Source organism: Larus michahellis, chromosome 1 (genome assembly GCF_964199755.1).
Source record: "Larus michahellis chromosome 1, bLarMic1.1, whole genome shotgun sequence".
NCBI lineage: Eukaryota > Metazoa > Chordata > Aves > Charadriiformes > Laridae > Larus > Larus michahellis.
The window spans coordinates 112,110,776-112,137,974 of record NC_133896.1 but is presented as its reverse complement, the minus strand read 5'-3'; the positions used below and the strand labels follow the sequence as shown (position 1 = coordinate 112,137,974).

Here is a 27,199-nt window from a genome sequence, read left to right as displayed (position 1 = left end):
AATTTTCCAGTGGGAAATGTGTGTTCATCTTTGGTCTGAAGTGTACAGTGTGGGGTTTTTTTGCTATGACAACTTGGTGGGAAAATCACACTTGATTTTTACTAGGTGATTATGGCAGTTTGTAAAATGGCACTTTAATAGCTCTTTGAGTGCTTAGTGTATACATCTCATTGAGGTCAAAAAAGTAATCTGTGGTTGAACTGAAAATTCCGAGAATGTCTGGAGACCCTCAGCTTATTAGTAATAATGACTGAAAATTCTTGGCTGGTGGGAAGCTGTGCAACTCTCCTTTTAAGTGTGTGCAAATGTATAGTTCTCCATGTTAAAGTGACTGTATAGAGATGATACCTCTTCAGTTGCCAGAAACGTGTTCTAAAAGATAGATGTACGTCTGAGTACTTGAGAGGTGAGCATTTTCCTCGTTTTTACTTCCATGAGTCTGCAAATCCCACACAGACAGGTTGAGCTGGACTTACTTCACTTTATACATCAACAATGGAATTTATTTACTGAACTTCAATCACTTATATGTTGATGAAACCAATTGTGGAAAGGAAAAATCTTCTTACTGTGAATGAAATGCAGAAAAGATAGGACTCCACTCATCTCTCATATCTCATACTATATTTGCACATAGATGCTTTTATGATTGTGTAATGCCCTTAGAAAGCACATTAGATATGTGCAGATAGATAGTAATAGCCTGATTTTGAAATATGACCTTTAGTTTGCATCAATTATAATTTTTTTACACTTACAATTTATCTGCAGATGTAAGTTAATACAATTAAGGCATTTTAAATACTTGATTGTGCCCATTTCCCTCTTGTTGTCTGCAAAAACAGATCATACTGATAGACCCAGATTTAATCTCTGTTTCTGCAGTCTCTCTACTGAGTCCTTGTTATTGCCATATTTATTGTTAATATTATGTTGTTGCCCTGAGACTGCAGATGTTATTAGGGTCCGTATTAAAATGTTCACTGTTGCACACATGAATGCAGTAGAAAATAGTTCTGTGCTCTAAATGTTCATCCCAGGAAAAAAACAAACAACAAAACAACAACAAAACCACACCAAACAAACAAAAAAAAAACCCCAAACCCACCAGTGGGGAGGAGGCCATGGTATCATATCTCATTGCTGGAAATGTCTTGAGACAGCGAGAGAACAACTGTATTCCCTGAGGTTGCACAAAGCCCATATCTGAGTCTGGAACTGAGCCTAAACCCTTGTCTAGGTGCAAGAATCATCTTTTCTCTTTGGGGCTTAAGGTATATAAAAATGTCTGCGATATCTAGAATGGGATCTGAACATCCTCACTATAGGAGTGTGCATTATCTCAAGTATGGTCTAACAGTTGGAATACATATTTGCCATCTGGCTATATAAAGAAATGGCATATAAATGATGCATTTTTGTAACAAGTAGATTTCAGAATGGATTCAACTTTTCAGAGTTGAAATAAATTATAAAAATAGTACCATTTGATATATTGACCTCTGAGAGAGCAGGAAGAGGGTTATCTGCTAAGCTGTGGTTCTCCTTGGGACATCATGCCAGTCATCATTAGATTCTTCACACTTCAGTAGTCTCAGCTTCTAAATCTAGTATTCCACCAGCAAAGGTCACTGCAATGTTTAGTAAGGAGAGAGATTGCCAATCTAACTGATTAAAGGTACAAATTGCAATGTGCGATAGGATTCAGAAGATGTAGAGAAGTCAACAGACATTTAGTTAAATATGCTGTACTGTTTTTCAGGTAAACGTACTGGAGTATTTGAACAAGTTGTTCTCCATTATCAACACTGCTTTGCCATTTTAAGAGACTGATCACTTAAATCCCTTCAGAATAACAGATTTTCTTTCACCTATCAGGAGCAACTTGGTTTTGTCAAGTTTTTTGGTGGTTTGGTTTTGGGTGGGTTTTTTTTGAAAAGAAGAAATATACTAGCTAATGTCAAAAAGAAAATCTGATAAGCTAATGTGTAAAACTTCAAGGAAGTCAAGGTGATGCCCTTAAAAAACTACTTTGAGAGCTTTGGCATCCATTTAAGAATTTTGCTACATATTTGCTGGGAAAGTTTCCTGTGCGATTTGTAGTTTCACTCCTTTCATCATTTCCCTGAAGCCCAGACAGTTTCATTGGTTCTGACATAGAGTGAACAATTGAAAACATTCTTCAGTACAGAAATATTCCAAACTGCGCTTTCACAGTTGAAGGTATGGGAAAAAAAAAGATGGTTTTAGGCAGTGAGACGTGAAGGACAAGTGGTAGGCCTGTCACAGAAGCTGATAGCTTGGCGATGGTTGTACATCATCTTCCCTTCATTGGCTCATGGACCTGTCTCAGCTGAAATGCAAACGTGCAAAATGACACATTTATTTTTCATCTTAAACCTTGATACTTTCAGGCTTCCTGTGCATCAATGATTTGTTTCATTCCCCTGTGTTCACCACAGATGTGCTGCCACCAGTGCCAGGGCAAGGAGATAAAACTGCTACTATGCTTTCTGATGGAGCCATTTACAGCAGCATTGACTTCACCACGAAGACTAGTTACAACAGTTCCAGCCAAATAACGCAAGCCACGCCATATGCCACCACCCAGATACTGCATTCCAACAGCATCCATGAGTTGGCTGTCGACTTACCTGATCCTCAATGGAAAAGCTCAATTCAGCAAAAAAATGACCTGATGGGATTCGGTTACTCTCTTCCAGACCAAGGCAAAGGCAACAATGGTAATTACAGCTCTTATTTTCTGGAGCCCTTGGCTTTATACCGTATCATCTGTGCATGAATTAGAAAAATCTTTTTAGTACGTGAGTCGCTGTTCATATTTACGGTAACTAACGCTTACAGACCTTGCATGCATGCTGAACCTCACACAGTCACAAAATATATTGTTCTGTGCTTTTAATCCTCGTTGTCCTGTGCTAATCACCAAGCCATCTGCCTTCCATTAGGCTAGGAGAGGTATCCATTTAAAAAAGACTACTTTACCACTTGCCGCCCCACCACGTCTGCCGTTGACTTGCTAACTGCATGCGTCGCATGTGCTTGTGCCGTCGACTAATCACACGATGCCACTGTGACCTTTGCCCTTTAACCCTTAGCCTTGCTTTACATCCCTGACTACCGCGTGGCTGAGGGATTGGCTAATAGATTGCCACACAACCAGTCACAGGATTTCAGCACCACCAGCTCCCACAACAGCTCCGAAAGGAGTGGCAGCCTCTCAGGTTGGTTCCACCGCCGTGGGTGGGTGAGGGACGGAGGGGCGTCGGTGAAAACCTCCCAGCTGCGCTTTGCGGATAGGCGTGAGGGCGCCTGCCCGCCGGAACGTCAGCGAACAGCCGCACGTTGGCCTCTGCTGAAAAAAAAAAAAAACCCACCCAAAATGCCTTTTGCAAAACCTCGTGGGAGACAATCGGAGAATCCCCCCAACCGGCGCTTGTCAGCGCAAATGCGAACCTTGCCTTGTCGCATCCTCTCCCTGACAGCACAGTTCATGGAGCACGTATATTTCCGTATCAAACAGTTTATAGGTCTCCCCACACTGAACTTCATGAGCCCGTTAATATTTTTGTGGAGTTGTTAACAGATTCCCCACTCCCACGAGCTCAATGTTGTTTCTCAGTGAAGCAGCTCAGAAATAAATGTAGGGCCCTGCAAGATGACTGGGGTTTCAAAAATTGTGCCAAGTCTGCATACAAACACAATGTAAATTTTGTGTGTGCGCTGCATGTTATATTGGAGACATGATGCATTTTCATTGGATGAAAATGATTGTAGTACATGTGGTTGTGTATTATATTTAAACACACCTTTTTCTTGATTTCTTTGGTTTTGCTTACTTGTTGCTTATGTTATGTGTGATTATGTCTTTTTCTTTTCAAGACAAAAGCTGAAAAGCCAGCAATTAAAATGAAAGTCTGCTATTTCACTAAGTTGACATATGTGAGAGCCAAAAGGACTTCAGTTTCAAATTCATACTATATCTGTAGCCTTTTGAATTTCCACTATCAGTTGGAGTAGTCGTAACAGTAACAGATCAACCCTAAAATGGCTTCTTTATGTCGATTGAAATGACTATTCAAATTGAATGTTGAGATTAGAAGCCTATAACCGTTGGCCCATAACTCAAATAGCCAAATGTGTTTGCAAGTCTCGTGTTCTCAATGGCAGTATTAGCTGATTTGAGATTGACAGAAAAACAGGCTTATGGCATTGACAGAGAGGTATCTGGGAGCTAAATTCATACGATACTTCAAGAAAGATTCACGTTCCTTGTATGTGAGATGTATTGGCAAGTAGCTTAGGAAATCAGCTTGCTCCTCTGGCTGCATGAAAATACAGAAATTGATATGCTGAGGTACATATGTGCCAGTTATCAGAGGACAGTGTCACACTTAAGATGTGTTGACAGCTACAACTGCCTAAGAACTTTCTCAGAAAATACAAAGTTTCATTGGAAAATATCAGTTGATCAAAAGCTGGACTTTGAACAAGTATTTCAAGTGAAACATATTTTGTGTATTGTTTCTCAGTCTGAAGTAAAATTTCTGATGACACACAGAAACTTCAGGTTAGCTTCTCTTTCCATGGCCAGGGCACTCTTGTTGCAACCAAAGCAGCTCACACCTGAATGCCCTAATGCTCAGATGAGTGTCAGACTGTTGGACTGCAGAGTCAGTGTTTTGCCCTCCCTTGCCCACTAATTATGTCTTTAATACAGGCTAATTACGTCTGTAATACATGAGAAACTGGGGGAGACCTTCAAATTGTCCGATAATTAGAGCATCACTGGAGTCAGAGACCAGCTTTGATTACCTAGTCCCCATCAGGGTGAGCAGGGACTTGTTCTCTCACTTCCTTGATTAGTACTTTAAGTACTAGTTATTATTCTGACTAAGTTTCTGTCTCTCTAAAGTGAATATACTGGGAAATCCTGTCCCACTGTGGAATGGAAAATAGCTAAATCTCAACTGCTTCGCGAGGCGGGGAAATTTTGTGGCTGTACTTTGCACAGCTCCCAGCTTATGTCAGTGCTGTGATCATCAGCCTGACTGGCAAATTCTTTTTCCAGGACCTGAGTCATCTAGAGATTTAAACAATATAATTGAATTTCAGTGTGAGGAGACATTGAAACATCAAGCATCATTGCTATGGGGAAACAAGGCTTCGCTGCAACAGTTTTCAAACACACATCAGGCATTATGTATTAGGTGTCTGTTCCACTAGTCTGACAGTGGAGTAACTCTGCCCATGGGGACAGAAGAGAAATCTCCTGCCCAACTCTACAGCGTAGGCTGCTTTCCCTAACAATAATGACCTTGGAGCTCCTTTCTTTTATTTCTTCATCTGAACAGTTCCTCGGCTCTCTGCTTCACTCTTTCTAATGGCTCCATTACCTTTGACCTTTCTCTCCAAAACGCCCCAAATCCAAGTGTCTCTATACTAGCAACCCACACATCCAACCTCCATTTTATCAGTCTCCTGAGATTACCAATATGCTACACTTCCAAAATCTTCCTCTCCACCTCAACTAACCTCTAAGCTGAAGTTCTTCTCTGCATTTCTTTTCTCTGAGTATTCCTAGTTTAAATCCCCCTGCAACACTCACACTCTCTCTCTCTCTCTCTCTCTCTCATACACATGCACACACACAGACACACACTCTAATGCATGTGCTTTCCTCCCAAAGCAGCACCTCCTGCTTTAGCACTTGTTGGCTCCTACTCCTGCTGACTTCTCAAAAATTCCCCCATGTCCCACAAATTAAAATTAGCATACTTTGTACTGTTCTGTGACCCTATTTCTAACTCCGCTTTCCGCCGTACCTATGCTTTGAAAGCTTCTTTTTCTGTCCAGAAGGTTCATGTGTTTGTTCTTCCATTGCCACCATCACTGGCGTTCCTTTTCTGTTGACCAAAATGTTCTTTCCGTTTTCAAGAAAGCTTCTCTCTCTGCCAGGCTACAAAGGGAGGGAAGAGCGTGTCTTGCATCCTAATATATGGAATATCAGCTCAGTTCGAATATAGTGAATGACAGGATCTTGGCTGGACTTTCTATAAATACTCCAAGACAAGGAAGGAAGAGGTCTGGTCTGTAATTGAGTAGTGGAAAGTGAAGTCTTGTTTGCAACATGCTGCCAGCCAGGCTGATTAGACACCTTGCTGGACTTGTTGCCTGTCTCTACCAGCCACACCAGGAGGTGAAAAGAGAAGTCTTGGCTACTTCTGAATCACAGAGTCGCCTTGTTTCTTCCCTCTCTATTCATTCCTATTTTGGTCCAGATGACATTTGGACATAACAGAAGAAAGCCACTGTCAGAGGAAAAGTCCCATGACCTGTGCTTGTCTCTGTTGCTAGAATTGCACCTCCTTCTGGATGTCTCTGTGCCTAAAGCTAGAGCCATGGCAAAGAGGGTGGTACCTTGCAGTGCACGCCGTGCCCCCGTGCTTTACAAGTCGGTTGTAGGTTTTTGACTCATTACTGATGAGAACTTTTTACATGTTTTGTTTTTTGGGGTGGTTTTTTTTGGCTGATCCTTATAAATCAGCAAGAGATGTCAGCGGGTAAGATGGATTACACTGTGCTTTCTGCACCAGGCAAGAGATGACTGACTGCCATCTGGGTACCCCACTGAAAAAGCATATGACGAACCGTTCTTCCACCCAAAAATCCGGAGAGTTTGAAAGCAGCGACAAAATAACAATAAATAGATGGGTCTCCGAGCAGTCAAGGAATTTGCAATCTTGTGCCATGCTTCATCTTAATGAATTCCTGACAAGAAAAAGGAGTCAGGGGAAAATAAAAGAAGCTAAACAAGTGGGAAGAGAGCTTTTTCTGTTAGATCACTTTCTCACAAATGCAAGTGTCTCAACTGGAGAAGCGGGTACAAGGACAATAAGAAAAGAGAAGAGGGGTTAAGCAAAATGCATTGCTCACCTCGTTTCTGCCAGCCTCCTCCATTAGAGCTGTACGTCAGAAACAGAACCTCTTCTCTGTAGTGGCACAAGATATTTGAATGCTGTGAAACAGACAGTCCTAAAACATTGCAGATAACTTCCTGATGTTTTAAAAAAAATGGAACTTAGTAAATTCCTATCAGCAAAATGCTGTTTCTTTTTGTTTTGACAACTTACACTTGTCATTCTGGCTGAAAGATATTGAGTCTAACGACAATTTTTTTAGATTGTGTCCTTAACCTCTGTGTTTTCCACGGAAAGAGATTATGCAAAACAGTGTTATAAACACATTGGATTCTGACATTTGAAATAATTTGCTGTGGTCTGTTATATTTTTATCTAACAGTGAATTCAAGAAGTCATGAATAAATCAGTAAATACATTTCTGACACAGCAAAACACATCTTTCCTTGGTTGTGCGCTACTGTGGGGCAAATGTATGGAGTTTTAAAAAGAAGTGATTTTCAACAATTATTTAGAATATTTTTCCATTACATTCTATCATTATTTATAACCTTGTCACAGCATTAGCACGTTGATGCTGATTCTGCTGAGATATAAATACATCTTCTTTTTTGGGGCATGCCATCTGGAATCAGAATTCTTTCAAAGAAATGTAAATAGCTAGCTTTTTTTCCCCACATTATATCTCTAACATTTTATTTTTCTTTTTGGATTTGCAGGTGGCAAAGGAGGGAAAAAGAAGAAAAATAAAAATACTGCCAAGCCCCAGAAAAATAATGGTTCAAACTGGGCCAGTGTTCCTCTCCCACCCCCTCCTGTACAGCCACTTCCAGGCACAGAGCTGGAACACTATGGGGTGGATCAGCAAGAAGCAGGGTAATTTTTTTCTTTTTCTTTTGAAGAAAAATCTGTGGTTTGCAGAGATGAGGCTTTTCTTGTTTTGTTTTGTTTTTTTTTTAATTTTGCTAAGTGACAATATTATTCTGTTTTGTTTAAAAAAAAAAAAAGAAAAAAGAAAGCGAGCGCCTTATCCTATAGACTTATCCAAGGCTATGGAGGAGGAATGTTTGAATAGCTTCTCTTGATAGCGACTGAAGATGGAAATAAAAGTGACCTTGATTCATCGTCATGTAGGGCTTCTTTGCTTACTCACGCTGAGAAGTATCTCGCTTCACATGTAGCTTAATTGAATTCTATTGGAACTCCTTGCAGATGATGGGACTCAGAGTGAGTAAGAATGACATAATCTGGCTCCTTGTATTTTTTCTCTACTTTGATGTTTAAAAATATTAGAGCAAACAGAACCAAAAAACCCACACTAAACTGTATTAATTTTAGAAGATCAGCCAGTGGATAATAATCTTCTCATCGGCTTTTAGAAGAAATTTCACAGTTGAGGAAGGCATGCCATTTACGGGCTTTTTTTTTGTTATTTAAACAACTCCTGAGTTTCTGGAACCTTACAGTTATTTTTGGATAGCTTAAGACACAAAATCACACAAAAAGCACTAAATGAGAGGAAAAAAACATTTCCTGCACAGAGAACAATTATGGAATGCTTTTTATAAAGTGAAATTATATGAAATACTGGGTTATCAAACTCTGGATGAAACTCAGAGTATAGAGAAAAATAGTTTACTGTGGTCAGCTCTGTTGGAACCTTTGAGAATCAGTGTTCTGTCAGGGACAAATTTCTGCCTGTTTAAATAGATGGATTAATCAATATTTCCTAAGGATGAAACATATGTTTTAAAAATCATTGTAATAGCTTTACTGAATAAAGGTATTTCAAGTGTTATCTCTGCTGTAAGCATGAATTGATCATCACTACTTTTATAATGAAAATGAGAATAATTAAATATTAATATTTGAGTTTATACGAAATCCTTCAACTCTTAAAATTAATAATAATTAACTGTGTAAGTCAGTGGAGTTCCTTTTAAAATGAAGGTCTCATCAGGCTGTATTAGTGTTACAATTTCAAAGCAAATACAAGGGAAAATGAACAACCTTAGTGATTGTAAGTGTTGTTTAAATCTCAAGGAAAAAAGTGCATATAATCATTATGTTCTGTATTCTGTTATAAAAAGTTAAAATAAATTTAAGATGGTTTCACTATGTAATATTTGTCTTTATCAGTTTATATCCTTAAAACACATGTGCCGCCATTTCACTAAAGTAATTATGCTATAGAAGGCAAACAACTTGGATTTTCTTTCAGGACAATGAAATAGCATAAAAGGTAAATGGAAATCCCTTCTAGAGAAATCCCTTGTGACATAGGGCTTGACTCCTCAGTTGCATAAAGTATCTGTTATTTAGCTGGAAGGAATGATGTTGGTCACCAAGACAACACTGGTTGTTTAAGGATAAAGTAATCACCAGCCTTCCAGGTGCCCAACAATTCAGACTTAGTTTTTGCTCTTATCATCTTTTGAATTACTCTTCTCTGGTTTGTGTAATATCTCATTAATAGTGGTTGTAACAAGACGTTCTAATGTGCATTTTACCAAATACAAAAGAATTTTAAAGATTAGAGTATCAGTCTTGCGCTACAGTAATTTGCAACCAACTTCGCTGAACCCAATGAATCTGCAATGCCCATAGTTCCTGAGGAGGTATCCAGTACTAATGGTCATTCTGTATTCAAGTGTCGATCTTGTTCCTGTGGTTTTCAACGTGCTAAAATGGAATGAATCATGGACTGCATTCCTTATGTTACCTTTACTATTGACACATTGGGTAAAAAAAAAGCAAGCAATTTTTTTAAACTTTTTTTTTCCTTGATTTGCTTTGATGTATACTATGTATGACAAGTTCAATGTGTTTTAATTTTAGAATTAATTACATGCAGATGTAATTATATTGTGAATTACAATTGAAAAATGAACTTCCTGTCAAAAAAACTGAAGACTTTAATAAAATTCTCATAATGTGATACGAAAGGTGAACGTTCAGGGCAATAAAACAAAGAAGTTGGCATCTAAACAGAAACTTATTTTTCTGTGTGTATCTTCCTATAACTCTTGAATTCAAGCGTGAGTTTCACTGGCATGAGTATCCCAAATAAACTAAACAATTTTGACACCTTATTTTGCTTACTAGGAATTAACACCAGTGGTCTATTAGCTTATAAATTGTAAAATAAAATCCATAATAGCAGTAGGTGAAAAAAAAGTCACCTAACATCCAAGCAGACATTTTATGTAATGTGGTAGCTTTTGGGATGTCTTAAACTCCTATTTAACCTGTGCAGAAAGTGTGTGTATACTGCTGTTTTGCTACCAAACTCTTTTCTGTGAAGCTTTTCCCTTTTTGTGGTCTTCTACAAACTCTGAGCTTGTTCCTTGTTGTCTCCCTTAATTTTCTCTTTTATATACTGCAGTCTTTTCCTGTAGTAGCTCCCAACCAAACATGTTCCCTTTCCCACCCTTGTCAGAGAAGATGCTTTTGCTTGGTTTTTATCTAATAAATTTGGCAGTAAGGCAATGCTTATTACTTATTCATTATCAGCTACTTATATTTTTTCACCAATAATATACATGATCTCGAGCCAACCCCAGTCAAGGCAGTCTTCCTATTGTTATCATTGGTTATTTTTATTTCTTACTATTGATTACACCTTGCAACGGCATATTAGCTCTGGATGTCAATACATTCGATAGTGATTTTCTGTCTTTCAAAAAAGTAAAAAAGATAATACCTTTTACATCAAAAAATCCTTTCTGGCAAGGCCTAGAGAGGGAAGCTTTCTTTGTTGCAACAATGTGCGTAATGAAACAGAATTGTTATAGAATGTGCCCCTTCTCTATCACCTCTATTTTTTATTTTGAAGAAAAAAATCTATCATCAGTGTAATGAACCAGGCTTTTTAATAGCAAAAGATTGCTATAGAATAAAAGTGCTGAGAGTAGAATAAAAATTATTAGAAACATAGAGAGTCATGTTTGTTAACCAGAATTTATTAGAGACTTAATTATCATGAAATTACTATCAGAGGTCCCTAGTGAAGTTAAGGTGCTTAGATTTTAATAAGAAGTACTTGAAAAAAGGTTGCATTTTCACCAAGTTGATTTTACTCCAAAACCTAAACAGAACGTGGATGTGACCAATATTCACCATGCTGGTTCCAGGAGTTGCAATAACTGTGTTGTTTATATGAGTTGTAGTTGCCATGTAGTCTGTTAGGTTTGTTAGCTTTTTCTTGCAGATTGGTTTTTTTTGCAAAATGCAGGTTAGAACTGGTGGCTTTTCGATCATCTCACACTATTCTTGTACCTGAGATCTTGAATCTCAATGTCCTGAACTTCAGGCTTAGGCTCCTTTCCATTTCAAACAAAATCTACGTAAAGATACGGCACTTGTGCTGAATCTTTTTACTAAGGAATCTTTTTTACTAAGAAGTCTTTTTACCATCAAGATGAACATTTGGGGATTTGAAGCAAGTAGGGTCAAAAGGCAAGCACATCCGAAGCTCATTTATGCATTACTGAAAAGTCACTAGGGAGTATCTTTCTGCCCTGGCCCTTTTAAAGCAGAAGCCGTTACACCAAAGCATGAGGTTGAGAGGGTAAAAGTAAGTGACAGAGCTGTTGCACTGTACATTTTTAGCAGCACGAGTTAGGATGGTCCCTTCAACCTTGGGTGGCAACGTCATGAGTGAATATGGCAAGAAAAGACAAAGTAGAAGCTAGTCATATCTTAATTGTCTCCTAAGGAATTGAATATGTATTACATAACATTTTCTTAAATCTCTGTGTTATGAAAATGGTAATGATCAATCACTCAAAAGCTCCTAAATGCCAAGTGTTAAGATATAACATTTATTTGCACCGCTGTACATGTACGTGTGTTTGTGTATCTATATATGGTTATATCTAGATATAGATTTAAAGTGATACCAGCCTCAATTACCAGATACGTCTTCCACAGAGTTTTGTATGATTAAGCCAGGTTGTTTTAGCTACCCTGAATCTGCGCTTTCTAAATATAGGCTACAGACTTCTGAATAAGGAAAAGTAGTTTCGTTAATTTTAGAAGTCTTTGGGTTTTGCTTGAAGTAAATGTTCTGTTCATAATACAGGTTTTGAAACTTCTCTGTCTCAATGTTCCCAGCCTTTTGAAACCCAGCTTCATGCTTGAGAAAATCGGCAGGGATTCATTTTTCTCTGGGAAACTGATAATTCCTTCCTTCCCAATCAGAAGCCTTAAAGGAGTATTTTTAAACTGGTTTGAGAAATTCACTGTATAACGCAATGCATTGCCTGCCTGCATTGCAGAAAAAAGGGGTGTACCTTGTTAGCTGTCCTTAAAGGTGGAAAGAAGATAAAGCGGCTTAGATGGTGCTTGGGGAACGGCCTTTAGAGTGTGAGATGGTTTGACAGTGAAGGAGCTGTGAGAGCTTTTGGTTGTCTGGTTGCCTTTTGAAAAGAGCTGTCTATCCTGAGGTATTCTGGAATACGCTGGGAGTTGAGAAGAAATATGTGCAGATGCTCAAGGGACTGCAGACTGACTGGATGTTTGGAAGATGGGAAGAGCAGACAGTGGTGAGATTTGAGTCGTGTGATCATCAGCAGAGCTGTGCACAACTGAAGTTGTGTTCAGATTAGGGAGTTGCTCTGGGGAAATAATGCACAGGGAGTGACCACAGTCACTAGGGCTTATGCGTCTTGAGAGATGCTGGTGTCTCTAAGGGACGAGCTCCTGGGATGATACTGTAATACAACACTGAATTGAACGGCACTGTGATGAGGACTGAGATAGAAAAGTACTGAATTGCTGGCAAAGCTTGCATAAGAAGTGGTAATAGAATATAAAGCTTCTCTACTGGCCCTGATCAGATGTAGCATCACCTCTTACGCCTTTGGCATGAGACTAAAAATTGAACCACACAAACCTATCAGAACAAGTCTTCTATACGAAGAGAGAAGAATTTGGCACTTAAGAATATTGGTAGTTGTTAATCTTTTAATTTACTTTGGGCAGGTGTGTTGAAAGTGTTCAGAAACTTAGCACTGTCTAGGTAAATCCCAGTAAAGATTGGTTAGGAGGTGAGGTGCTGGCAGAGCTGTCAACGTGTGTGCTAATGTATCTTATCAGCTGGTGCTGTGACATAGCGTATGCTTAGGGTCAGTGCTGCTGTGACATGAATGTATTATACATCATAGTAGATACATATACGCAGTGTGGAAAGACCAGAATTTATGTGGAAAGTGTAGCTTTTTATTTAAGCTACAAAATGAAAGCAAATAGTAAACTTATAGACAAATAGAGGGGAGGATGGGAGTAAGGAATTGCATTACTGCAACTACGTAAAGGTTGCTCTGCCTTTTAAGAATGCCGCTATTTTCATGTTTGGGTCAATCTTCAACACGTTCTCCTAGGTTAATATCCAGGAAGTGAGTTAGTTCATTTTTGTTGTTGATTGTGGCATAGCATTATCTAATCACCATTAACATATGTGATAATGGACCAGTAATTTTTTTGTTGCACATCTTGTTCAAGTTGCTTAGCCATTGTGGGAAAAATTAAACAGACTCAGTAAGGAGAATTTAAGCAATTATGATCCTATTTTCAATAAACGCTAAAGCTGACATTGCGTGTGAGGGTTCAAACTGTAGCAGAACTCCTATATACCTCTCTACTGCACAGCAGAGAGGAGATTTGATATATATTAAGTTTACTTGGTTTTTATTTTAGATATGACAGTGATGGTTGGTGTCCGCCTTTGCCAGTTCAGACCTACCTGCATCAGGGCATGGAGGATGAGCTTGAAGAAGATGATGATCGCGTTCCTACACCTCCTGTCCGAGGAGTAGCTTCATCACCTGCGATCTCCTTTGGGCAACAGTCGACTGCAACCCTCACGCCTTCTCCACGAGAGGAGATGCAGCCAATGCTACAAGCCCACCTTGATGAATTAACTAGGGCTTACCAGTTTGATATAGCAAAGCAGACATGGTAAATGATTGAAGGGGGCACCTGTGGTCTGGGAAATGAAAGCATAATAATTTATTCCTTGATGACGTAAATATCAATTGTGTTCCACAACATTTCAGTAATGTTTCCAAAGCAGTGAAATGGAAGAAGAAATAGCAAAACTGTATCTACAGTGTGAAGGCCTTAAACATTAGTAGGTGCTTTTTAAACCACTATGCGTGGTAATATGTTAAATCTTGGCTAAAAACACGTCAAAATAGTATTCCTCTGGAGTTTTACATGTATTCAACTAAGTAGTTAACACCTGCCTACTGACAACGTTTATACAGTTTGGAGTACTCTCTTATCAGGCTAGCAAAAGATACAATTTTTTTAGGATTTTTCAAAAACATCGAGGTTTTAAATTCCTGATTAAAAATAATGCTAGCCACCTGAAATAGCAATGTAGCAGCTTTTACCTTGTGTTACATGAGAATGAAGCATTTGGATCTCTGCCTGTAGTTTAAATCCCAAGGAAATTTCTTATTCATAGGGAAAAACCCCAGAAATAGCAGGAAGGAAGTTGTTAGAATGTACAAAGTGGATCTAGTGTTTTAGAGTGCTTTATGCCTATTTAAGGGAAGAGTAAGCAAATACCACAGTAACATTTCCCCTGCAAAACAAACAGAAGCAATCTCTTCAGGGACTGAAGAAGAACTTGTCAACTGCACCAGGCTGGGGATACAGTGAAGGTCAGTTGCTTTCTGGATGTTCCCTAAGCGGCAGTTGTCCTTTTACAACTTTTCTAGCCAGACAAAGCCCGTGAATCTCAGAGGAGAGGAGCCGAGCTAGTTACCGAATGGCGCGCTGCCAGCAGAGGAGCAGCCTTTCTTCACTGGTAAATAAAGCCACAGAGTTATTCAGCTTGAGCTACCATAAATAGATCAGGCAGGTAGGCAGGCGGTGCCAAATCAAAGCCAGCTGTTTTCCCTGGACGCTGTGGAAGCCTGGAGGCTTGTCTGCAATCTGCACTCAATCAACAGGGTACTTTGGTCCCGCCGCAGCACCACGCTGCCAAGCACAGACCCCGGCCTGCCGGTGGGACAGACCCAAATCCCAGGCAGCAGCTAGACCTGGCCTGTTGAAGGTAAACCACTTCCGAGCCAGCAGACAGATGCATACCCTGTCTGTGCAGTCAATGGCTGCTGCATTTTGCAGCTGTTACCCTTTCGACACCCTGCAAACCACGGGTGCCAGTCTGGGAGCGGATAACGTAATAGGACTCTGTAGCAAAGCCTCTTGCGGACGAAGGGAAGGGTCTTGCTCCCTTTCTGGAGAAATGAAAATTGATTGGAAACTTTCATAATGTGCTTAGGAATATACAGATTTTGACGTTGCTCTTGTGTAAGGTCACAGTAATTGAGCCTGAAACTCCCAAAAAAATACAGAGGAAATAAACTCTATTTTCATACTAGAACCTTATAGCAGGCATTGGAATAAATATTGAGTCGCAAATAGAAATTATTTTTGCAGTAGTTGTGACATGGAGTTGTTTAATGCGTGGCTGGATATATATCATGCTGTTCAGCAAATGCTGTTCAAAGTCAGTGGAAAGTCCTCCGTTGCCTCAAGTGGGAAGGAAGAGCTCTTTGTTTTCTTTTCACAAAGTCAACCTGTCCCCCCTCTGTAGAGGGGTGGGGGGGAGGAAACAAAACAACAAGATGAGACCCATCAGATAGGTTACTGTAGGAGTAACAGAAGAGAAACACAGAGACCAGCCAACTAGAAATTTAAGAAGGAGCACATTAGAGATTACTGGAAAAGTACATAATCATTATGGCCTTGATCCAGCAAATCACTTAAGTATATGCTTAACTACAAGTACATGAGAAATTGACTTCAATTGTTCTATCACATGCTTAACATTAAGCATATACTTAAGTATTTTGCTTGATTTGGAGCTAATCACACTGTTTATTGAGGGTTAGTTAGGTGGTAGTGCCCTTTAGGGCAGTGTTCTGAACACTGCATAGCTAAGAACCTCATGTCCAGACAGAAAAGTATTCAAGAACTACTGATCAGAAGGGGGTTGTATATCAGAAGGGAAGCATTCGCTCTGCAAATAAGCTTCAGAATAAGCCATAATTTAAAACCTGCATAAAGGCGGAGAGAGATTCCAGTGGTACATAACATTTACTGTGACATTCTCAGATCCGATAGATTTACATTACGAAAAATAAAAAGCTGTTTGAATAAAGAGAATTACTGCACTTATCAAGTGTAGGCAATAATAGAGCACAACATTTTCATTGAAAATATATTAGAGCGAGGAAACCGAACAGGTGACAGTTGTAATTTTTTCTGTTATGTCCAAGCAAGAGACCAGCAGAATCCTGGATGCCGTCCAGAGCGCTGCCGATTTGAATCAGGTCATGACACCTCATGAACAGCCGCCCAAGGATTCCCGCGTGCCTAAGTTAGCAATTTCAAGCGTGGTACATGCTCTCATGCCAAGGCCAGTCATGCCTGGGTCCCCTGGCACAGCTTGCTGTGTACCTGTAGTGCTGTGAAGAATGCTGCATTGAAAGCTGATGGTTGTTCTTTTCCTCTGTAGCCTCTCAGAGACCACACAAATGAAACACCAAGTCCCGTGCTTGCCTTTGGCCATTTAGCTATCCTGTGGGTGCTTTTTATCTTTGTTTTTCTTTTTTTAATTGTAATTGCTGCATGCAGTAATTTCACACATGCATGCCCTAATACTGCTGCAATTAAATCAATTAAAATACTTGGAATAATGCAAAATAAAAAAGGCCTCAATGATAATAGGTTCATTGGACTTGAAAATTTCTTCTGTCCCACTGGTCATTTCCTCCTCTTTAGGGTGAGTTCTACTTAAGGGCATTGAGTCTGTTTAAGCAGAAGGAATGTAATTTAATTTTGGCTCAAGGTGTGATTTGCAAGGTGGAATATTGTCTGAGACACTTATATGCTAGGTTGAGTTTCAGAATTGTGTTTTCCGTGAACTTCCTACCTGATTTATGTAGCCTCTGTGTTCATTGTTCCTCATCTGTAAGGACAATCTTGACCTTCCCCATCTTACAGGAGGGGAAGTGTATATAAGACTGGAACGTGCACAGGTACTCTGGTATTAGAAGCTATGGTGAATAGCTGAACTGACTTTTCTTGAGTTTGACCTAACAAGCACGTTTTGTAAATCTGCTTCAGGACTTACTGAAAGGCTTGTCTTCTATTGACCACGGGGTACAAAGTCTCATCCGTTCTGATGACATTTTCCTGTTTGTTTGTGTAGGCACATCCAAAGCAATACACAACCTCCTCAGGCTCCAGTTCCGCCCCTAGGATACGTATCTGGAAACCTTATTTCAGATTTGGAAACAGATGTTCCAGATGACGATGATGATGATGACGATGATATTGAAGAAGAAACTGTAGAAATCAATAGGCCGCTGAGAGGTCTAGAGCATACTCCAGGCTCCAGTATGGACAATCTAGACAGCTCTGTGACAGGTAACCAAACACAGTTAACAGTGACACCAATTTGTTCCTAACAGTAAAATACATCATCAATCAAACACTTCCTAAGTGAAAATTTATTCCACTCTATTTCTGTAAAATTTAAAATGTGTTAATATTAAACTCTAAAGTTAAAGAAGGATTTGAAAATACTTTGCTTTGCTGCAAAATGATAAGAAAATTCATGAATTTTAAAAAGCTTTAAAGACTTGAAAGAAAACTCAATTATATCCTAGCTTTCATGAAAAGTTCACTCTACTGGAGAAGCAAGCCAGTTACACAAAAAGGAGGGGGAAGACCTTGGCTTAGGAATATGTATTTCATAAATCAGGAGCAGCATAAAACTGTTATCTTAAAGCACTTTTAGATATTTTGCTGGGTAAATGCTTTCACAGATGAACGCAGGGAAGTTAAAAGACTTCAGAATAAGTGTAGATAGATCAGCGCAACATTTATTTGTAGAGTCACTGCAACATTTATGTAGGAAATTGTGTATTTTGAACCTACTTTGTATTGCTGAATGTAGTAATTGTTCCTTTTCAGTGAAGACATTTAATTATTCTGACGCTCCTTCCTTCACTGCTGCTTCTCCTTTGCATGCCTTGGAAAGTTACAACAGGGATCATCAAAGGGCACCTAGGAAGGCATGCTAAACTGATGCACAGAACCTGAATGAATAAAATCGCTGTTGATGAAACGTAGGCAGTGAAAGATATTTTTTGAAAAATACAGATTTTATATGGACATAACAAACTTTTTGTAGGTGTCAGCATGTTCCTCTTTAGGTTAAATCTGGGCCTCTATATACCATACTGTATCCATAATGTACAGCTTTACTGGAGACTCAAACTTACGTAGTGTCCATGGTTCATAAAAGCTAGTGGCTGCTTCTTCGGTCTTTGATCTCAGAGGAAGAACACTGATTGTTAGTTGTATTTTAAGGGAGACTCTCTCAGTACAATTTACTACCGTAGCACTGCTAAATTTCATCTCATTGTCCTGGACCTTTGAAATTCCAAGGATTTTGCACCCTTACTTAAGCATTGCTATTCTGAAAACACTGCAGGAATTTGACAGTGACAGAGCAACAATACCTATAATTTTCTTCCTTTTCCCTTGTTGAATTAAATAGTGTGTAGCTTAATCCCACATTCCAGGTTTTCCTTCACTCTAGGGCCAGACTGCTTGCCAGTCTAATTAAGATTTAAGAATTGTATCTCTGCTGCTGTGATTTGAAATCCGGATCCAACTGAAGGCCGTAGAGTTAAAGTTTAAATCCCTGAATTGAGAAGGTTAACTTATTAGTGCATGAGTACGTTAAGTCACTTTGCTTGAATTTCTAGTGTAATCTCCTTCGGGCTGTAATTCTGCATATTTTTGCATATCTCACTAATGGCTCAGAAGCCTTTCCATTAGGAATGCAGTAAGGGTTTTACACTGGTAATACAGAAATATATAAATAAGTAAATCAGGTGGCTATATATTTTCCATTTGGTATGTATTAATATGTCAATGTTGATGTATCTGTAAATCAGAAAATGAACGTTTTTCACATTTGCATTTTCACCTAATGTTTTGGACCACCCTACCTAGTGCAAAATAAGGAATGGCTGCATTTCTGCTCCAATTCATAGTCTTTTGTGCTTATTACAATTTCTCCTTTTACGCATAACATTCAAGCTTCTAATATTTTTAAATCTTGTTTAATTATTGGATTGTTAAATGTTTCATTATTGGAGTGTTAAAAACTTCCTGGTGTATTTTTTTGGGAAGAAGTTGGGCAGAACCTGGTAATATAGGCTGGGAGTGTACTTAAGATAATCTAAATGCCTTCTCACTCATTTCCACCACTATCTTTATGTGACCTCATCTAGCTGAAAATTAAAGTTTTTCTTTTGCTTTTTCTTGTTTAATTACAAGCTGGATCTGCTCCTTGATCTAGTTCACCGCGTGGCAAGGCGTTTGCCAGCACTGCAGGAAGGGAACGTGCAGCTGGAAGGGAAGCAAAATGACAGACTGTCCCTGTAGCGTCTAGCCAACACTTAGATTGACTTAAAACAGTTACGGAACTATAACCTTACAAAAATACAGCCAGAGCGTTAGGGTAAATGATCTGTAAAATGGCAAACTCTCCCAATAACAAAACTGCTTCTGTTTTCATGAGTTACTATGTAGGTAAAACCTTGATTTTCTGAGGGCTTGTTTTGGGCTTGTATTTTTTCTAGGGGTGGAAGGAAATGGCTTATTATATTGGGTGAATTGTTTCAAAAGAGAATTTTAACTTTTGTCTATCTGTTTCTGTTAGGTCTTCCAGGCTGTGTTTAATGGTGTTAAGGAGGTTATATAGCAAATTGCATTCATCGTTTCTAAGCTGTTTCTCATTCTTTAATTTCATTGCTTTTAGAATACTGTAGAACAACTAAATTGTTCTTTCTTACACTGAGAACATATAAGCTACTTCTTTCCACAGGGCTTGTTGTGACTTAAACCAGCGTTTCCCTAGGAATTCATATATCACGTTTTCACTTCTTTAAACATTATATTAAAAAAATGGAGGCAAGTGAGAACAGCTGACCCAGATGAAGCAATGCTTCTGTTCACTTCCAAGCGTGCACTGTGAGTTCAGTGTTTGCGAGAAATCTAAATTGACATCCCTGGGTCCAGTCTTCCTCCAAATAGGGTTGCTGTAGGGTGAGCAGGGCGAGATTCCTCACTCTGTACTGTTTGCATGCCTCAGCGATGACTTGAAGATACCCACTCTCAGCGTGAAATGGTACTTTGTACTTTATGGCTGAGCTGAGACCGAGGTTTTCATCCAATGCCAAATGTGGGATTCTCTGAGGGGAAAAACTGGCGCTGTGTGAGCTGAGCTCCAACTGCTAAATTCCTCCGAAACCACAATGTTGCTCCTTTAAACTGTTTAAAAAGTCAGGTTGTCTTCCAGGCCCTTGAGTTTTAGTTACAGCTAACTGAAGATTCAGACAAGGGTTTAATCTGCGCTATTAAGCTTTTCTCTTTGCAGGTGGCAGAGACATAATGTTGACGTGTATAATAACGTGAAAAGAAAGGAGGAGCGCACAGTAACTATATCTTAACGTTTTCCAGATATTGCAAAGAAAACTCAAGAAGGGAGGTTTACATTTGAACGTTAATGGGATGGAATATGAAATTAAAGCCAAAGTTTTGCTTCATTCCCAGCATGGTTCATTAGGATACCAAATTACTGATTCTGATTTTTTCAAAAAGAAAACTGAAAAGCAGCTGTAAAACTTGACTTTTAATTCACAATTACTTAGGGCTCTTTGTGCTTTCAGAGACACATTGAAGTACGGTTTTTTGTTTGCTTATGTTTAATGTTTGGCTTTATAATGAAGTGCTGTGCAAAGTTATGGGCTGAATGGTCATGAAGAGTCTGTTATATTCTACTTTAATAGACTTAATTAATTGCATATGATGGCTGTGTAAGAAATGAATTTGCTTCTCACTGAAATCACCCTAACAACAATAGGTTCTGTCAAATCAAAGTATTATGTTTTCAGGGTTTTGTTTGCCCTCTCCTTATCTTCTCCTCTCCCAGCACCACCAGTGAAGCTGGTAGTGAGGGCTGTTGTATCTTCAGCCCTGGTCCTTTTGACTGAGGGGAGAGATACACCCATTGACTACCATGGAAATTGTAACAAGCCTTTTTCTACCTAACTGACACAAACTCATAGAAGCAGAGAGATATTATGGTAAACAGTGGCACTGCAAAAGGTTAATTTTTTTTTTTTCAACAAAATTATATAGATCTGAAATCCCCATGTGTTATATAGCTCAGCAAGGAAGAAAATCCCTTATTTGGCATGTTTTAGTCTTGATTAAAAGAATCACTGATCACTGTCTGTATGGTAAAAGTTGTTCATTCATTGTGTCTGGGCACAAATGGAATAATTCTTGAAAATTACGCAAAATCATTTTGATAAGCCGTATTTTACCATGGCAGAGTTCAATATTTATATTGATTTGCTTAGGGATACCTATTGCAAAAGATTGTATTTTATAAGCAGTTAGACAGATTGCATTTAATAGGGAGAATGTGTTTCATGGATTAAATGTGTGCTCAGAAAATAAGAAACTGCTACTTTTTGTATCTCATAAAAATGGTAATGCAACAATTAGCAGGGTCATATTATAAAGCACAGACTTTACTCTAGCTTAATGGATCTAGGGATATGCATTCATCAGCAACGATGGATTTAGCATAAAACGACATGTAAATGAATTGATGACTGATCATAAATTAATTTTAGTGCTGAAGAAGTAATAGAGACACAGCAAGATGCCACTTTATCATAGTATTTTACTGCTCAGCAACATTTGAGCAACTACTTAATGTTCTGTGTGCATCTCTTTTCTAACAGCTTGAATAAATTTGAGAAATTTTTGTGCCTTTCAGCAATATGGAAACCAAAAAATCTAGAAAGATTGAAAATGCAAGCACAAATAAATTTGGCTAAGTGACATAAATTCATTTTTCATTAAATGTTTACGAAGGGCATTAATTATGGTTGGACCTGTGAAGTGCCAAGTATGTACGTATGATTTTTACCTTCTTTTGTTTAGTGTTTCCCTCCCCAAAAGAAAAAAATTAAAACTTAAGTGTTTATTTCAGGTATATACATTTAAATATTTGGGCATTTATTGTGAAGTATCATGTAAAGTATAGAACCAGGTCTAATTTTTAAAGTATGATCATATTTGTACTCTGCATTCAGCCCTTTCTATTATTCTTTCTTATATTAATGGTACAATGACTATTGTCCCTTTTATTCCACCACTTCCACCAAAACCAGTGGACATTCCTTCTTTGTGACCACGACAGTAATCAGATATATCCGAAAGAGGAAAATGTCTTTCTCCTGTACAAAGGGTAAAGGAATTCTGTAGCTGATTTCAGCTGAAGTAGAGTCAGTGCCCAATGACTTCATTCATACTTCACAAACCTAAGCATTCTAGCCCTCCTCCATCAAAAAACTTGCAAGAGGAGCAGGAGCTTAATATTAGCATGTGCTTAATGGTCTTGTGAAGGAAAGCACATAAGCATACACATACAAGTCCCAGTGACATCATTTGTTAACTTTAAGCATACACATCAGGTTTGGTATGTAGAGAAAAGTATCTAATGGAATTTTCAAAAGTGTTAGGATTGTCGCGAGCAGCTTTTACTTCACCAAGCACGTTAGATTTTTTTTTTGAAGTAAAGCAAGAGTACACTTTACAAAGAAAAATAGCATTTTTATTGCCTGCAAAATTCCACTAAAAGCAGTAGCATGCAGTCTACTAGAAGCTAGCACCTCTATTCCCCTCACCTTTCCCTGAGAGCAAAGAAGCTTTCTGTTTGCATTAGCACCAAGAGATATTTTATGGAGCAAGAAAACAGAGTTCAACTTTTCACAGAGTTGATTTTGTTCTGCGTAAAGCATTTACTGCTGCTGTCAGCAAGAGTAAAATTTACAGTTGCCAGAAAGCGTAAAAACTCAAATGTGCTTTTGGAAAACACATAGTGAGCTGCATGTAAAGGAGACACTGAAAGCCTGTTTCATTCCATTTCAAAATGCATAGTTGATCTGAAAGGGACGTCAGCATCTCTTATTCTGCCTTTATTCAGAGAGAAACAAATGTGCATCTGATTTGGAAAACAAGAGGCCAGTGGATGCCTTTAAACAAGCAGTCACCATGTGTGCTACGTTAACGCAGCTGCATGGTAGCCTGAGGTGCCCGGGCTGGGCTCCAGCATTCCCATGCTTACTGGGCAATATCCACACCTCTGGAGGACAAAGCAAGCCGGAATTTTACTGCTGCAAGTTTTAGTGGGGAAAAAATTGTTTATGCGGGGAAACTGAATAGCTCAGGAACCAGCAGAAATAGCATAGAGTTTTCCCCTTTAGCTACGTGGTCGCATAAAGCTGTGGGTGCTGTATATGTCTCATGGTCGCTTGCTGACTTCAGCAGGTATAAGGAGTTTTGCCTCTGCTTCCAGCAACCATAAGTATCAGGGAATCATTGACTCATAGAATGGTTTGATTTGGAAGAGACCTTTAAAGATCATCTAATCCAATCCCTCTGATGTGGGCGGGGATGTCTTTTACTAGAGATGTCATCCAACCTGACTCTGAACACTTCCAATGATGGAACATGCACAGTTTCTCTGGGCAACCTGTTCCAGTGTCTCACCACCCTCATTGTAAAAAATTTCTTCCTTATAGCTAATCTAAACCTACCCTCTTTCAGTTGCCCCTTGTCCTGTCACTACAAGCCTTGGTAAAAAGTCTTTCTCCATCTTTCTTGTACACCCCTTTTCTATATTGAAAGGCCGCAGTAAGGTCGCCCTGGAGCTTTCTCTTCTCCAGGCTGAACAACCCCAACTCTCTCAGCCTGTCTTCCCAGGAGAGGTGCTCCAGTCCTCTGATCATTTTTGTGGCCTTTGTCTGGACCTACTCCAACGTGTCCGTGTCTTTCCTGTGTTGGGAACCCCAGAACTGGATGCAGTACTCTTGTGGGGTCATTGTTTGCTTTACTTGTAAACTGTGTTGACATCCCAGTAAAGCTCACGTCCCTGCAAGAATTGAGTTATGCTTCCATCCTGACAGGCTGTGCCTCCTAACACAGCTGCTGGAGGAGAGGGGAAAGGGAAGCGATCCATGGGCAGAGTGCACTGTTCCTAGCCTTGATAATGCTTGCTGTCCATGGGAATACAGAGGAGTTCTGGAACGGGGCTTTCCGATAGGGTTAGCCTGAAAAATTGTCAGTCTGATAACAGCTTTCTACTGTTAATTAAAATTTAGCTATTTTTAGAAAAACCAGGCATGTCTATGAGCGTGTAGAATGATAGGTGTGTATGCACACACATTGGAGAGAGCGTTATGGGCTTTTGCGGCTTTTTAGTATATTTCATAAATAAACCGTGGATTATTTTTTTGGACTGGATGAACTTAGTCCAGCCCTTCAAAGAGTAGATGAAAAGTAGCAGTTGTTCTTAGACATACCCTGAATGCGTCCCATCCAAATTATCCTGTGTATTTTATGTTGGGTAACAACTGAGTGACTGGTTAGCAAATGGACAGAGCAATGTAAGCAAATGGAAATTCAAACCCAAGTTCCTTTTGCCTATGATACTGAAAACCATACCTACTCTGTATCAGCATATGTTTTTATATGTCTCTAAGTAGAGAGTAGAATTTATCATACAGAACCCTCGGGCCCTGAAACTAACAAGATACGTGTTAAATTTTTAGTACCCAAGTGTCATCCTTTGATATCTGTAGGTCTAGTTATATTCTTATGTTTCAGCTTGTGCTTACATATTTTGCAGAATATGTCGATAAGTGATTGTTTCAAAATGTCCTCAGCTGTAGCATTTCATTTTCTTACACCTTCATGAAGTGTTTTATCTGTAGTATCTCTTTTCATACATCATCAATAACTGTTGCTAAGCTTTTTTACTCCCCATTCTCTATGATGTCCTATCACACTTTGATTGTTAGTTCAGAAACTGTCTTCTCAGAGGAAATTCAGATTTAGCCTTCCCTTGCTGTTATCTAGGCTTCCTTACATCTATCTGCATCAGGTCGAGTCTGTTTGGAAAATAACAATTTTATGTGTGCTCTTGGCAAGCAGAATCAAACTCTGTCACTCTCTGTTGCACTTAACACACTTTCTGCCTGTCAGACCTCCCTAGACCTCTTCGGTTTCTTTTCTTGTGTCTTAGGAGTGCATGGACTTTTGTTATTATAGGCTGCCACTTTACTGACATTAAAAGGTTTGGTCACTGCAGCATCACAAAATAATCCATTGTTCTTGGGCTTTGTGGTGCAGTGTGCTACTGACTAAATTCCAGTATTCATTTTTGCAAGATATTTTTAATATTTGACACCACCGTTAGTTAATTAGCGTATCAATTTGGTACTAATAAGCATGTCATTACTGATTTACGAGTTAAAAATTGCAAACACAATAATACTTTCTTGGACGTGGGTTAAAAAAAGGCTTTGAAGAACATGACTTACACTGCTACACATCTTGTGTACATTTACATAAATTCAGCTGTTCTAACTGTATAGTTAAGTGAGAGCAGTGATGTATCTCTCCACATGTGTCTTCATATCTTTGAAAACCAGTTCTTTGCACATCCTCATGGGTTCACTGGGGTTTTTTTTCAACCTTTTCATGCCACTGTTTTTAAGAAGCAAATTTCAGGTATTTCAGGATAGGTGCCTGAGCTATCTCAGAACAATACGGTATGCCTACATAGCACCATGCGATGCCATGCAGCAGCTCAGGTCCCAGACGCAGTCTGGCAGCTCTGCACCTCAGCTGGACATGGTGCAGCTTGGACCTCAGCCGTTAGCATGGCTGCCGCGGTCCTGGAGCAAAGCTAGGTACTTGGTGCTGCCTAAGTTTCCTTTGCCTCTTGCTCCACTGCACAGCGTAGAATTACCCTGTGACATTTACCCATGATTTTTAGAAGTACAGGACACCATCATCGCCATCTGAAGCCACAGAGGAAACTGAATTTCAGTACTTTGAAAAAAAAATCTGAAATGAGTGATAGCTTTTGAAAATACATTGTACTGCCACATTGGGTAGCTGATTGATGCTTCACGCATCCGAAAAAAGAAAAGAAAATGTAAAAAGAGTAAATAAGATGAATCCTTCCTTCACTATTTTGCTCTTTACATTTCAGTTATGTCAAGATTTCTATATTTCTTTCATGTGCTTTTTCTGGTATCTGGTTTTCTGACTGCATTTTTATGATATTATCACTTTCCTCTCCTGCAGTGGTGGTAATCCATAGCTAGAAGGTACCATGAGGCCAGCATTGGTTTAGTGACTGACTCAATATTAAATTAGAATATGTTTTTGCTCTGGTCTTGAATGTTCATTATTTCCAACCTTTTAAAAAGGTAACTTTAATCCACTAGAATGAACTACTTTAGGTCAGCTTTCTTCAGGCCGTTAAAATTGCTCATCTATTTTAAGTTTTTGATTGAGAAAATGACATAATGCCAGTCTTGGTCAGGATAGCTCTTGAAGCCCACGTCTGACTTCAGCCATATCTACCGAGACTTAGCCTTACACTTGTGCTGTCCTAAATTAAGACTTCTTTTTGCAAATATCAAACTAGATATTGATTTTTAATAAGTCAAGTAAAAAAAAAAATCAGATTCGTTTCAATCCTAAGGAAAATTTATTAACTTTCAAAAGAATCTACTATGGAGCCTTCATATTTGTAGAGAATATGTATCATTTTGTTTACAGGGTCAAAGCAACATGGAGGGAGCTATGAATGAGATCCCTCTTACCATCGATAGTGATCTTTTATACCAAGTTCTGTCAGATTAGCTTTGTGTTTCCTGTTGTTAAAGGACATGTTAAGTGAGTCTTGAAGCTTTAGATGAATACTGCTCTTTTGTACCAAGCTCTGTCAAATGAATTTTGTGTTTCCTGTTGAGAAAGGACATATTAAGTGGATCTTTAAGCTTTAGATGATCAAAAAATATCAAATGTGCACAACTCACTAGACCCCTACATTTGTTTTTAGGTTCAATGGTAAATGGATGGGGTTCTGCGTCTGATGAGGACCGTAACTTTTCTAGTCATAGATCTAGTGTAGGTAGCTCCTCAGATGACTCGATCTTTACCAGCGGCAGTTTTGCACAAGCACTGGTTGCAGCAGCAGATAAAGCTGGTTTTAGGCTGGATGGAACCAGCCTGACAAGAACAGGTTTGTAGACTCAAAGTTGATGCTTTCTGCATGAAGGGTGTCT

General features: G+C 39.0%; 1 protein-coding gene across 17 annotated transcripts in view; it reads left to right on the top strand.

Moving 5' to 3' along the window:
* ROBO2 (roundabout guidance receptor 2) overlaps nt 1–27,199 on the top strand; it is a 1,122,909-nt gene that overhangs the window by 1,070,519 nt on the left and 25,191 nt on the right. For 6 of the 17 annotated variants that reach the window (XM_074599494.1, XM_074599464.1, XM_074599416.1 and 3 more), the window contains 6 exons: nt 2,463–2,744; nt 3,120–3,245; nt 7,661–7,817; nt 13,641–13,901; nt 17,170–17,387; nt 26,974–27,156. In XM_074599494.1, the coding sequence (XP_074455595.1) occupies nt 2,463–2,744; nt 3,120–3,245; nt 7,661–7,817; nt 13,641–13,901; nt 17,170–17,387; nt 26,974–27,156 (1,227 nt within the window). The remainder of the gene's footprint in view (nt 1–2,462; nt 2,745–3,119; nt 3,246–7,660; nt 7,818–13,640; nt 13,902–17,169; nt 17,388–26,973; nt 27,157–27,199) is intronic. The other 11 variants (XM_074599533.1, XM_074599522.1, XM_074599445.1 and 8 more) reach the window with 3 other exon arrangements.